This window comes from Monodelphis domestica, chromosome 2 (genome assembly GCF_027887165.1).
Source record: "Monodelphis domestica isolate mMonDom1 chromosome 2, mMonDom1.pri, whole genome shotgun sequence".
NCBI classification, from domain to species: Eukaryota; Metazoa; Chordata; class Mammalia; order Didelphimorphia; family Didelphidae; genus Monodelphis; species Monodelphis domestica.
The window spans coordinates 407,738,613-407,753,710 of record NC_077228.1 but is presented as its reverse complement, the minus strand read 5'-3'; the positions used below and the strand labels follow the sequence as shown (position 1 = coordinate 407,753,710).

At 32.2% G+C, this 15,098-nt stretch overlaps 1 protein-coding gene across 19 annotated transcripts in view; it reads right to left on the bottom strand.

Moving 5' to 3' along the window:
• EYA4 (EYA transcriptional coactivator and phosphatase 4) overlaps positions 1 to 15,098 on the bottom strand; it is a 378,081-nt gene that overhangs the window by 82,466 nt on the left and 280,517 nt on the right. For 11 of the 19 annotated variants that reach the window (XM_056818816.1, XM_056818809.1, XM_056818808.1 and 8 more), the window contains 2 exons: positions 3,320 to 3,444; positions 1,686 to 1,754 (listed from right to left, as the gene is read on the bottom strand). The exons of 1 other annotated variant lie outside the window; for it this stretch is intronic. In XM_056818816.1, the coding sequence (XP_056674794.1) occupies positions 1,686 to 1,754; positions 3,320 to 3,444 (194 nt within the window). The remainder of the gene's footprint in view (positions 1 to 1,685; positions 1,755 to 3,319; positions 3,445 to 15,098) is intronic. 7 more of the 19 variants (XM_056818821.1, XM_056818815.1, XM_056818820.1 and 4 more) reach the window with 1 other exon arrangement.

Below are 15,098 nucleotides of genomic sequence, written 5' to 3'. Positions count from 1 at the left end.
AATAATAATAGCCAGCATTTATATAACACCTACTATGTGCCAGGGACTGTTAAGCACTTTACAAGTATTGTCTCAGGTGATTCTAACAAACTGCTAATAAGTAGGTGCTATAATTATCCCTGTTTTACAGTTGAGGAAACTGCTGTGAACAGATATTAAATAATTTGCATAGTCAGTAATTGAGGTCACATTTGAACTCAGGTCTTTCTCCTCCGGACCCAGAGCCCTATTCACTGTACCACTCAGCTGACTCAATTAGTTCACATAATCAGATATATTAATGTGAAAACCACAAATAATTGAAATGTCTTACTTTTAAATGGAAAATGTTACAAATTTCTGAAGACATTACATACACAAAATATTATGAACTCATAAGACCAGCACCATATTCTGGCTTTATGATGGTAACTCCAAAAAGGAATACAACCATAGTATTTTTTCTTGAAAAATAAATGTAAATGTGTGATGTGGCAATTTACAGTAAAGAAGATTCATTTTCTAATAAATGAAAGCTAAAGATGTTGTTAATAAGCTCTGACTGGTATGAATTGATGACTATGTTTTAGCATTGTGAAACAGAAAAAAAACAAATGTTCCTTACAAGGTCATTATGAGAATATTAAGAAAACTTACAATAAATATACTGATTATTAGAATAGTAATATATTCCCACTTCTCATTTGAAAAACAGGATACATTTATATTAATCGGCAAACTATCTGTTCAATTACTTTAAAAAAAAGAAACAAACAACCAGACCTTCTGTGATTTCCTTGCAACAGGGAACTCTCATTGAGGAAACTCCATATGTGTATTCAGATCAGTACATCATACTTCCCCTAAAACTGTTGTTATTTTGCTTAATAATAATTATTATTAATTATTAACTAGTATTTAGCAAAAAAACAATACAAATATGAGAACAGAGTATTCTTTTAAATTAAGAAAAAATATATCAGAATTTGACTGTGTTTATCATATCATCATAAAACCTAATCAAGACATGATGGATATTATAGTGAGGCTTAGAGAAAATTAAGCTAAATTGAGTAAGATTAAAACAAACACTAGCGTTATTCTGTTCTTGGTCGATATAACTCCTCTTTTTAATCCTTAAATAGGCAGTTTCCAAGGATGGAATTATGATGAATTATAAAGAAAAAAATAAAACACATCACCTTTTAGAGACTTTATTATCTTTTAGACAATTTAGCTTACTTACAGATTATTTTTGGAACTAAAGGATTTAATAATATGAAATTAAAATGTTATTGGTTGTCAGGTACTCTTTGGCATTCTAAATTCACTTAGTTGCTTCATTAGGGTTGTTTAAATGATAACTTAAAAATCATTCTCAGTGATCCCACCTCCAAAAAAAACACAAAACACTATATATCTCACCTATTTTAGCTGATTAGTAACTGGTAAGTTTATTTAAGGTAGTTACATGTGCATACATGTCTCTAAAATCTGCCCTTTGTAGAATATTTTGAAAATGTTTTGTAATAAAAACATTTTTATGGTAGAAAAGTATCATACCATTGGGAACTCTTCAGCAAAAAATATTTATTTATCCTGTTTCTCTCTTAGAAGTAACGAAATATAGAACAGAAACAAGGGCACAAACTCAAAGGGCAAACCCACACAGCCACACACATGCAGTGTACCATATTTTCTCATACTTGTTGCAGAAGAAGGAGTGTTGCAACTCAGTAACCAGTCTGCAGTATTTAAAACAGTCATGGTGTCCCCTGAGAACAGGAACAGTATAATGGTTCATTGTTTGAAGGTCTGCTCAATGTACATGAATAATCTTCATTGCTTGTAAGTGTTTTTGCACTATGAGCCAAGTCTTTTAACTGCACTGCATTGCTTTTATGAGTATTATTTATATGGTTTATTTTATTCAAGTAAAATATATGCACATGATTATTAGTGTCCTTGAAAGCTTGTTTCCCTAGTTTTGAGAGACTTTTAATCCTAATATTTGTACTTGATTTGAGTTTTAAATGCAAAAGTACTTAATCTAAAAGTCATCACTAAGTGGCCTCATCTTTCTTCCATATGTGCATAAAAAAGCCCGTTGATATTAACTGGAATTACATGCACAGATGGAGAGATGAATGGTAATCTATAAACAAGAAAAAAACTAAGTTACAAAGAGTTTGGTGGAAAAGATTTTAATGCAGGCTACTTATAATGTGTACAACATCACACAGAAAATAGTTTCAGTGCTGGATCTATGTAGAGACTGGTCTCACCAGCCAACACCTGGAAGAACTGTGTTATTTTGATAAAAAATAAATATTTTAAAAGTATTTTGTGGCAATGTCCTATGTCTGATCACCTTCAATAGTTTCTTGTATTCAGGGAAGTTTGATTAAATTTTCTTTAAAAAAAAAAAAACCTTTACCTTCTGTCTTAGAAGTGATATTAAAAATGTATTACCCAATGGAATTGCTTGTTGGCTCCAGAAAGGGAGAGGGAAAAAAACATGAATCATGTAACCATGGAAAAATACTTTAAAATAAATAAATAATTTAAAAAGTAAGTGACATTAGGTATCACTTCTAAAACAGAAGAATGATAGGGTAGGCAACTGGAATGATGTGACTTGCCCAGGGTCACAGGGCTAGGAAATGTCTGAGGGCAGATTTGAACGAAGATTCTCCCAACTCTAGGCTTGGCTCTTTATCCATTGAGCCCCATAGCTTTCCCTGAATTTTTGAACTTATTGTAATAATTATATATATATATACATATTTCTGAATGAATATATCTAAAGGAAAGATAAAAGTAACATAGCATCCCTATTTTGAACAAATAACTGTGTCCTTTGAAAAGAAAAATCTGAACACCTGTTTTTAATTTTTCCACTTCAGCAATCATTTTGAATACTAGATAAGTCCATTTTTCTTGGTAGCTTTTATTATTAAATTGAAGGCAAGAGCTCAAAGTCACACTAGCATTTCAGATTAACTATTACTATTCTTTGTGAAATTAGTGTGCAAGACTCTCTTCCCTCATTCTTGAGTGGATTCTTTAGAGACATGTAAAAGACAATGTAGCGTGAAACCACTAAAATGCACAGAAGCCAATCCTGTCTTTTATTCTCCTTAAATGTTTTGAGTTTTAGAAGATGCCAAAGAATAGAAATAGACTTGACCTCATAAAAATAATGCATTCACCAAATATATACTTGGACATAATGAGGAGATATATTGTTAATAAGGGAATCTTTACTCTTTTATTAGCACATGCCTAATACTAAGCATTGGAATTTATATTTTGTCTAACTTCTGGGTAATAGACTTACCTCCTGTCCCATTTGTTGTAACTGATGTGTTGCTGAGATTAGATTTATCCAGTTTGGAGCTACCAGGAGTATCACTACTTCCAACAAGTGTATGAGGACTTGCTAGGTCCTGCATTTCCATAGACCTGTTAGAGTAGGAAGCAGCATAGGAAGAAGTTGAAATCCTAGCAATCACTTTTTAATAAGCTATACATGTTATTCTACTGAGACATGTGGCCTGTTCTGTTACAGCTGTCAGGACTCTCACTAGGAACACTGGCTTTTTAATAATGCATAGAACAATTGAAGTTTGATTAAAATTGATTTTCTAAAAATAAGCATACTTTTAAAAAATGTTCTGATAGGACTCAAACTATAATTTGTTCTACCACTACTGTTGCTAGAAATATTTCATATAAGAAATGTCTATTTTTTAAGAATGAAATAAAAATACATTTCTGGTCCAGACCTCTGAGAGGCAGTATGGTATAGTAGATAGCAAGTTGATGTCTGCTGTGTATTCATTCAAACCTGGGTATGGTTTCTGCCAATGACAAATACTGGCTCTCTACCTTTTAATACCCTAGACATCTCTCTGAGATTTTAAATGAACAATTGTTCTGATGGCAGAATTTCCTCGCCTCAAATTCTCTACATTAATGAAATTACAGCCCCAGACATAAAATTCTATAAATTTTCTTTGAAATATGTGTCCATTTTGGGAAGAACAATCCTTTCTTTTTCAATATCATAATTTCAGTTTTACACAAAGAAAAGATACTTTTTCCCTCTAAAAGATAACCAGGTCACTTAACTTTTATAATACATGTACATTTATCATTTCTACACTAACCGTATACTTGAGCCTGCATAGGAATATGCCCTATACAGTGAGGAAAACATTTTAAGAGAATTAAGCATTTGTACATTTATGTGTATGTATACATGTATATATTTAGGTATATTTGTGTGTTTCTGTTATCTGTATGGGCAGAGATGCTTATTGGCAATTGCAATTAGTTTCTAAATGCAAGCTTTGGATCCAAAGACATGTAAAATATATGACCTCTACTTCCCCTTTATCATGGAAAGTAGTTTACACCCTAAATGGATCATTAGTGATTATTCAATATGATGACAAAAGTCTGTTTAGATCTCATTCCCACATTTTTATAACTCTGTATTTGTTGAATGGTGATGGTAGCATGCCCTTGGCAGTTGTCTTCACTGATGGATAAAGACTAGTCAGCATTCATCAAAATGTGGATGTAATAAAATTACAACCTACAGACTATTCAGGGAATGAATTTGTGTAATGAACTGAGACAAACTAAAACTGAATTGATGTAGAATCTTGATTACAGTTACCTTCTGCTTAGGCAAAGTGGATTCATTTTCTTGGTGTTTTATTTATATGTTTGAGAAGAAGTTCTGGACTGTGCCTAAAGATCAGAGTTTGAGCCCTAGATCCATCATTTTAATGTGATCTTAGTCAAAATAAGAGATGGTTAAAGCTGTTTCAAAATGTATAATTCAAGATTTTACAAACATGTTCTGTATTTTCCTGCCTCTCTGATGTAAGTTGTTCATATACTTAAAATGTCCTTCCTCTTCCCTTGGCTTTTAGGTTCTATCTATCTTTCAAGTTCCAACTCCAGTCCCACTTCATTGATAGAGCTTTCTATGATCTATTCATTTGGAAATGAACTCTCTGCCCATGTTTAACTCATTTTGTTTATAACTCTCTATGAATTTGTGTTCTATTTTATATTGCCAAGTTTGTACAAATCTTATCTCCTCTTGAAGGCAAGGAGTGCATTTTACTCGTAGCTCTCATAACCTACCATAATAATTTTCAAACTGTGCCAAAATGTATTTCATTACACACTCTCAATATCAGAGGTTTTATTAAAAACAATGATTAGTCACTTAAGTATAAAGTGAGAGAAAACTATGCTTATAGATAATTTATAGAATGATTTATTTTTATGCTCAAAGAAATCGCCACTGAGGTCCTATTTTGCTGCCTCATTATGAGGATGTATCCCTAAGGTATAGAAGATCATTTTAGAAGAAAAAAACTATCAGGTCACAGCCATTTGGAGAGGTTTTGATTGCAAGAAGGATTGTGGATTGAATATTTCTTATCTGTGAGTCACAGAGGCATAGATTTTTTGAGTTGAAAAGCACTTTACCAATCATCAGGTACAACACCCTAAGCTTACTCATGGTAAACAGACATAAGGAGGATAAATAACTTGATCAAAATCACAGACCTAATAAGTTCTTGAGGCTGAATTCGAACCCAGGTCTTGCTGACACTAATTTCAGAGCTCTATTCACTACTTCAAATGAAATCTGGCTAGAGAGTCATTTCCAATCCCTAGGCCTCCCCTGAGCCACCTAGTTGCTCCCAATAAGGTCTTTTAAAAGAAGTATTACTATATTTTATCAGATTAATGGCTTATGGATAGAACTCTGGACCTGGAATCAGGAGGACTTGAATTTAAATCCACACTCAGACATGACCCACATTTTTGTGTGACCCACAGCAAGCCACTTAAGCTTTTTTGTCTTAGATTCTTCTTCTATAAAATGAAGATAATAATATTGCCTACTCCCCAGGGTTGTTCTGAGGATAAAAATGAAATTACATTATTAAAATACTTTACAAATGTTAAAGCACTATATTAATACAAACTTGTTTATTTCTATCATGATCCTTTTAATTAGATATCTCTTGTTCATTTCAATTTTGACTAAACAAGATCTCTGATTCATCAAATAAATATCAATATTCCATTTATTCTCTGTATTAAAAAGGAGTCTCACTTCTAACCATCAATTTTTGTTCACCCAAACAACTGATATTCAATGGAGAAAAAGGGGGAAAACATGTTTAGCAGTTTTGTTTGGAAAGTGTAAGATTCAAACTTCATTCAGATTTGTTGCAAACCTGTGTTAAAGTAATGGAAAATTTTTACCCTGTAACTTGCAGAAAGGTTAGTTAAAGATAATAGAGAACATTACATACCAGTTAAAGTATGTAATGTTCTCTATTATGCAAAGATATATATGGGGTTCTTATGTTAGGAAGCCCAATCAGTAAAGGACTAATTTAGGGGTTTTTTTGCCAGATGACTATAAAGATGAATACTCTGCAATGGGTAATCCTTACTATCATCAGTCTGATCTAAAGGCTTTTATTTATAAGACTCATAACATGCTGAGAAGCTCAACAATCAAACACTGATATTATTTGCAGCAATAACAACAAAGGAGATCAAGGGGAATATACTGTATACAGAAATAAAGTAAGAAGATCTTGATAATTATAAAGATGAATACTTTTCTTTGTATTTCTATATAAATTATATATAAATGTTTTAAAAATTGAGTAGTATTACTATTATTAATTATTAGAAATTAAATACTGGATAGTGAATCAGGAAATCTTGATTCCAGTTCCTGATCTTGTACTGACAAGAAATGTTTATAGAAAGCCCACTAACAGCCCCACTCACACCCCCTTTCTAGTTTATAGAACTTGCTGACAAATGTGTTTCATCCATAGACAGGCATGTTGTATTCCATTCTTTTATATGCCAAGACATTCTGTCTCTTTATGGGGTTATTCAACCCATTCACATTAAGTACAAGGAAGTTAACACCTGCCATTAGGGATCACTGTGTGAAATGTGATGAGTGAGCACTGTGATAAATGTTTGGCAAACCTCTGTGAAAAAAAAAAGATGTGGAAAAGACAGCAAGACACCAAGGAGAGTTGTGTATGAATGCAAACAGAAACATTTAGAGCACCAACCTACCAGGAAGCAAGAGTTATGATTGTGTTATATTTCATATGATAAGCAATGCCAGGAGAGATCAGGGAACTCCCTTGTTACCTCAGTCTTTATGACATTAAAATACTTGATAGTTACTATGGAAAAAAAATTAAAAGTCAGCCTGGCATCTTTGTGATAGGGACTCCAGGCCCACTTCTCATCTGGCTTAATAACCCATGGAGTAAATCCAAGTACAAAGTTCCTTTCTGAAATCAACAGGAGCCCAGCTCTGATATCGCTTCCAGAGCAAGATGAAATGGGACTGGTATAAATATTCAATTGGAAAATTACAACCAATCTACTAGCATTGTGTATTGAGTGCAATTCAAAACTCTCCCACCTGGTACTGACTGGCTCCCTTGTGTCTACTAGGAACTGGCAGGTGGAAAGCAGGCTGAAGCTGAGGGAATCTTTTTGTCTGCTATGTTCAAAAAGGGCAGGTACAAGTGAAACCACAAACATACAGGGTTTTAATTATGGATCTGCCTTTTTCCCAAGTGGAAGGCACCATTTAGAGTCAGTAATACATTATTCCCATTTGTAGCATCTCTTGAGGAGTGATTCGTGTTTCAAGAAGAATGTTTTTAAATGTTTGCAAAAGATGTCTTGAAAAATGTTTATGTCTAATTTTTATGTTCATAAAAGTGTGTACATATGTGCCCTCTTCCATGCCAAGCCTTAAGTCAAAGATAAAATTGTTATTGTTATATTCAGGATTCCATTATTTACCTTTCACTGAAAAGTATAGATACTGACCCAAAGAACTGATAAATAATTTTGGTTGGGCAGGTAGAATGCAAGGCATGAGGATTCTTTCAAAGACCATCCCTTTAACCTCACTGACAATAAAGTTTTTAAATATTACACAAATTGATATATGTTCTGACAGTTACCATTTTGTGGGGACATTCAGTGTTCTCAAGTGAGATTACTTAAGCATATTAATAAGATTAATAAATACCTAATTAAGCCTCCTTGAAGAATAACACTCATTAACTTGAATAAAAATAATTCAGAAATTTTGGTAGGTTGAACCTGAGCGTATGTTCACTGAAGCAAATACTTGGCAAGCAAATTAAGTTGACCTAGATAAGGCTAATTCTGAAATTATTGCTGAACAGAAAATGAGGAAGAGGAAGAGGGAAGGAGTTTTTCTGGTCAATCATATAGAAAGTCTAAGGCAAAAGATACAATGCAAATAAATCATCTTATATGAATGTAAATCTTTGAAACTTAATTTTTTTACCATGTTTTCTTAAAGATTCAAATTACATGCTTTCAGACAATGGGCTCTCTTACCCTGCAAATCATCCCATGTAACACTGAAAAACTGATTGTTTCTCATTACTGATTTAATATGTCTATTCTACAATTCTATAAAGTGTCATCCAGATGCTAAGTCCTACTGGACTTAAGAAAGTGGGATTTTAGGGTTAAAAAATAGAACTGTGGGTCATTCAAAATATGGTTAACACCTCACACCACATACCAAGATGAGCTCCAAAAGTATACATGTACCAGATATCAAAGGTCATTTCATAAACTAACCAGCAGGTAAATTTACTTACATAAAACTAGAAAAGTTTGCATAAACATAGTTAAGCAGCTAGCTTTAGAGGAGAAATGAGGGGAGAGACTTAAGTGAAGGATAAAAGTATCTTTGTAGTTAAGTTTTTCTAGGTAAAAATAAATAAGAATCTACTTCTAGATTTCTAAGAGTAAAAGCCAAACCTTAAATGGTAAATGACCATGAGATGTAAACCATCAACTATCTCAGAAAGAAATCAAAGCTATTAATATCCTCACAAAAAAAACACTCCAAATTACCAATAATTAGATGAATGCAAATTAAATTCAAGTTTCTATATATCACACATCATATTATCAAGGTTGACAAAGAAGAACAATTACACATATTTGAGAAGCTACATGATAAAAAAAAAAAGGAAAATTAGCTCACTGTTGATAAAACTGTTAATTGGTACATCTAATCTGGAAAGTAATTTGGGACCCTTACCAAAAAGTTACTAAACTAATACATACCCTTTGACTCCACTCTACCTGCAATAGGTCACAATAATACCTCACAAAATAAATACCTCACAAAAGGTCAAAGTAAGAAGTGTACATAGGTACAAAAATATTTATAGCAACAAATACTTCTGTGATAAAACAACAACAACTGGAAACTAAAATATTATGCATAATTCTGGGGAATAGCTACACAAATAAAAGCACATTAAAATATGAGTCACAAGAAATGATAAAATGAAAAGTTTTAGAGATACCTGAGGAGAATTATGTAAAGTGATTAGGAATGAAGCCAACAGATCTAGGAACATTATTAAAAGCATAACAATATAATTATTAAACACACACACAACACTGAAAGAATTAAGAATTCTGATCAATACAATGGCTAATCATAATTGCAAAAGACCACTAATGAAGATTGATGGCTACCTCCTCACAAAAGGATGACAGATAAAATGTGCAGAATGAAAGACATGTTTTGGGCACAGTCAATATAAGAATTTGGTTTTTTCTATGTAAGTTTTTTTTTTTCAATTTTCTCTTTGTAATTTTTCTTTATTTTAGAGGGGAGGGAAGGGACAAGAGAAAAAGGCTAATTGTTGTTACTGAATAATAAAGATTAATTATCATGAATTAAAGAATGTATTAAGTTCCTAATATATGCTAGGCACTATTCTAAATGCTTTGTAAGTATTATCTTGGTAGTCAGTCAAGTTCTCCCAACTTTCCTCTGAATAACTAAAATTATTCCCTGAAGGGACACTTTGTGGCATATCCACTACCAACACTCACATCCAGGTCAGAGTTCAAGGGTATAGAGTCACTCTTTTGGTCAAGAGGGAATGGAAATCATGAGAAGCAGCATTGTACATATCTCCAAGATATCAGGGACTCTAAAGAACATTAAAGTTTCTAGTCACAAGGCAGAAGGGGGCCTGAGGAGTAGTATTAATTACAATCCTAAAAGATTAGGGGACTTTCTTGGGTAAGGACAAGAATGCATACCAAGAGAACAGTGACCACACCTCTCCTCAGAGCCAATAATCTTAGAAGTATCAATAAACTTCTAAACTCCAAGAACTACTCTGAAAAAAGTAGTGTGAAAAAGCCTGAATCTTAAGACAGGCTACCACCTCAATCCAGGAACAGACCCAACATTATCATCAAGTGCCAAATTAATATACATATGTGTGTGTGTGTGTGTGTGTGTGTGTGTGTGTGTGTGTGTGTGTGTGTGTAAATTCAATGGAAAGAGATAGAGACATAAAGAGAGAGGAAAATGAGCAAACAAAAAAAAAAGAACCTGACAATAAAAAAAAATTATAGTGTTAGGAAAGATCAATACACAAACTCCTAAGATAATGAAGCCAAAATATCTAGAAGTAAAACCTCAAAATTTGTGAATTGAACACATTAAGAAAGAATTTCTAGAACAATTTATTTTTTTAAACCAAGTATGAGTGGTAAAAGAAAAATTAGATGAGAAATGGCAAAAAAAAGAAAACTTAAAAGACAATGAATAGCTTATCTATAAAAGAGACAGAAAAATACTAAAGAAGACAATACCTTAAAAACAGAATTATACAAGTGGAAAAACAGCTATAAAAATTTACTGATGAAAATAAATCTTTTAAAATTAGAATAGATCAACTAGAATGTAACAACTCTATGAGACAGAGGAAAATAATTTTTAAAAAGACAAAATATTGGAAAATAGAAGATAATGTGAAATATTTTGTCAGAAAAACAGCTGACTTGGAAAAAAGATCAAAGAGAGATGATTTAAGAAGTAGGGTTGCAAGATGCCTCAGTGGATAGAGTCAAGGTTCAAATTTGACCTCAAACACTTCCAGCTCTGTGACTTAGGGAAAGTCCTTTAACACCAATTGCCTAGCTATTAGCATTCTTGTACCTTGGAGTGGATATTTAGTATCAATTAAAAACACTTACCTTCCATCTTAGAATCAATACTGTGTATTGGTTCCTAGGCAATGATAGTTAAGTGATTTGTCTTGGGTCAAACACATTGACTTAGTATCAATTCTAAGAAAGAAGGTAAGGGTTTAAAAAATTAGTGGATTACCTTGGAGCCATGATCAAAGAACTTAGACATCAGATTTCAAGAAATTACCCAGGAAAAGTGTCCTATATCCTAGAATAAGGGTGTAAAATAGAAATTGAAAAAATCTACAAATCACCTCCTGAAAGATATTTTAACATGAAAACTCTAGTAATAGTATAGCCAAATCCAGAGCTTTTAGATGAAAGAGGAAAATACTTCAAATAGTAAAAATAAAATCATTCAAATACAATGGATCCACCATCAGGATCTCACAAGCTTTGGTACCTACAGCATTAAAGAAGTGGAAGTTTTAGAATATATATATATGAAGGGAAAAGGACTGAGATTACAACCAATAATAACCTACCCCCCCCAAAAAAAAACAGAATAAACCTTTCAGGGGAAAAATATATTTAATGAGATAGATGACTTCAAGAATTCCTGAAGAACATACCAGAGCTGAATAGAAAATCTGACTTTCATATATAGAACTCAAAAGAAGAATAAAGAATGAAATGTGAAAGAGAATCCGCAGAGGATTCAATAAATTTTAACTGTGTACCATTCTATAAGGGAAGTTAATATATGTATCTTCTAATAACTTTATCATTATTAGGGCAATTTGAAGAATTCTACATAGAAATAAAGTGTAGTATCGAGTCAATTATGTTGGGATGATATAAAAAAGGATAATTGAGAAGGAGCGATGTCCTAAGAGTAAAGGGAGAGAAAGAATCATAAAAATGATCTTACATAAAATTCTTATAAAAGGAAGAGGTTTTACAATGGAGTGGAAGATGAGGGATTAGTGTTTGTGTGAAATACTTGAATCTTAATCTCATTCAGTTGACTCAAAGAGGCAATGACAAAAGGGGAAGGAAACAAGAGTAAGCAAGATGACAAAAGTGAGGACAGATAGAAAAAGACAGTTGTCAGAAGCAAAACAGACTTCAGAGGAGGGATAGGATAAAAAGAAAGAGAAGAAGAAACAGAAGAAAATAAGGTGAAGGAAAATTAGCAATTAGCCATCATAACTGTTTATATGAATGGGATGAACTCACCTAAAAAATGGGAGTGGATGATAGAATGGATTAGACATGAGAAACCAACAATATGTTAATTATAAGAAACACACTTGAAACAGAGAAACAAAAACAAAAGCCTGGTTCAGAATCTATTATGCTTCATCTGAACTAAAAAAGACAGGGGTAACAATCATGATCTCATACAAAACAACAAATTAAAAGGGATAAAGACAGATACTATATCTTTTAAAAAGGAAACACAGACAATTCAGTATCACTATTAAATACATATACATCAAATGGCAAAGCATCCAAATTCTTACAGGATGTATTAAATAACAAGAGAAAGTATTAAAATTATACTAGTGAGTGACTTTAATTTTTTTCTCAGCTATACAAGGAACCTTCACAAAACTAACCACAAAAAAGCTTCTTAACCAAAATACAGAAAATAAAAATTACTAAATGTATCCTTTTCAGACATTGTACAACAAAATCCATTTATTAAAAGGTCATGAAATCATAGATTAAAAGCTCATTGGAAACAAAAGATATCTAATCCCAAAGAATGGGAATGTCAAAGAACAAATCATATGAAAAATTAATAATTTCATTAAAGGGAATGAAAATAATGAGATAACATACCAAATTTTGTGGCATTCAAAGCAATATTTAAGAGAAAATTTAGATCTTGAAATGCATGTATCAATAAAAGAATGAGCAAATCAGTAAAATGTGCATATGACTTAAAAATCAGAAAAAGAATAAAATAAAAGTACTTAATTAAACACCAAATTAGAAATCCTGAAAAATCAAAAGAGAGACTAATAAAATTAAAAATTAAAAAATACAGTGAGCCAATAAAAAAGGTAGGAGCTATTTTCATGGGGGGGACAATAAAATTGTTAAACCATCTCTTAATTTTTAAAATAAAATACCCAAGTTACTCATATCAAAAATTTAAAGAGTGAATGAGCCACTAATGAAGATGAAATTAAATTAAAATTATTGAGAGAACTGAGGTGATTGGAACAGAAAGTAAGTAGTGGGAACTGACTCAGTTCTGGAGTTAGCTCAGTTTCCTTTCTGTTCAGTTATGGATTCAATCAAATTTCTGTCTTGTGAGAATTGTGAAAATTATGAGAGGACCTTTTGGCATTGTTTTAACCTAGTCCTGCAGGACTGGGTCGCTGCACCATTTCTACCTATTGCTTAGAAACCTTCTTCATAAGGACCAAGATTGTTCTGGCAAGAAACAGTCAAATCCAAAGATGCAAGTTTTTTCATAATTGTACATCCCAAACCAACTCATATATGTTACCTGAAAACTGGCCCCCTCCTGCTTTTTCAGTTATAGTTTACATGTGTCTTATATTGAATACAGACACTCAGGGAATGCGAGTTTGAACACCTCTTTTTCTTTGAAAGTTCCTCATCTTTCCTCCAATTAGAAATCATATTTCCTAATTCTTAATCCTGGTTAATGGTTTTCTTTTAGTTTGTTGGTCTTATTTGATTAAGTTTTTAAATGCATAAAAATGTCTCCCTCTGTATTTGGGTTTCAGTAACAAAGATGAGGAAGAAAATTAGTCCTAATTTGTTATGTAATTCAGAAGTATTGATTAATAAATTAATGTGCTTATACATCTGAACCATTTTCTCTGGAATTTCATTTTTTACCCACCCCACAGGCATTATTTTGCCCAATTTTTATGCCACTAAAGCTGGCAATTTAAATAAAATGGATGACTATTTGTAAAAAAGTGTAAAATCCCAGATTAATGGAAGAGGAAATACACTATTTAAATAAACCTTGTTAGAAAGATTAAATTGAACAAGCCATCAAAGAGATCCCTAAGGGGAAAAAAAATCATCAGGGTCAGATGGATTCACAAGTGAGCTCTACTAACCATTTCAAAAATAATTAATTCCTGAACTATATGAAGTTTTTTTTTTTTTAATCAGGTAAAGAAGTTCTACCAAATTCTTTTTTATGACAAAATGTGGTGCTTATACCTAAACCAGAAAGAGCAAAACAGAGAAAGAGAACTAGACCAATTCCCTTCTTAATATCAATGCAAAAAAGTTTAAATAAAATACTAGGGAGGAGATTACAGCAATATGTCACAAAAAATCATATACTTTGATCAGACAGTATAAAATACTTGGGAGTCTTCCTATCAAGACAAACACATGAATTAAATCATCACAATTACAAACATTTTTCACACAAACACAGACCTAAATAACTAGGAAAAAAACATTAATAGCTTATGGTTAGGTTGAGCCAACATAATAAAATATGACAATTCTACCTGTCAGTTTGATTATTCAGGACTATATTAATCTATTTGCCCAAAACCTATTTTATAGAACCAAAAAATATAGTAAAATCGTCTGGAGGAAGAAAAAAATAAAGAAATATAAAAGAAATTAATGGAGAAAATGTGAAAGAAGGTGGCCTAACAGTTCTAGATTTCATAATATATTACAAAGTAGTAATCAAAACAATGAAATTGGATAAGAAATAGAGTGAGGATATTTGGCACACAGAGCAGAGTAATAAATGACTACAGTAATCCAGCATTCATAAATCCAAAGATTCTAGTGTTTGGATTAAGAACTCAATATTTGACAAAAAACTGCTTGGAAAAGTGGAAAAAAAACTTGGGAGAAACTAGGTGTAGACCACCATCCCACACAATATACCAAGGTAAAACAAAATGGATAAATTATTTAAACATAAAATGTGATATTCTAAACAAATTAGGGGAACATAGGGGGAAAGTACCTGTCACATCTATGGATAAGGGAAGAATTTATGGCAAAATGAG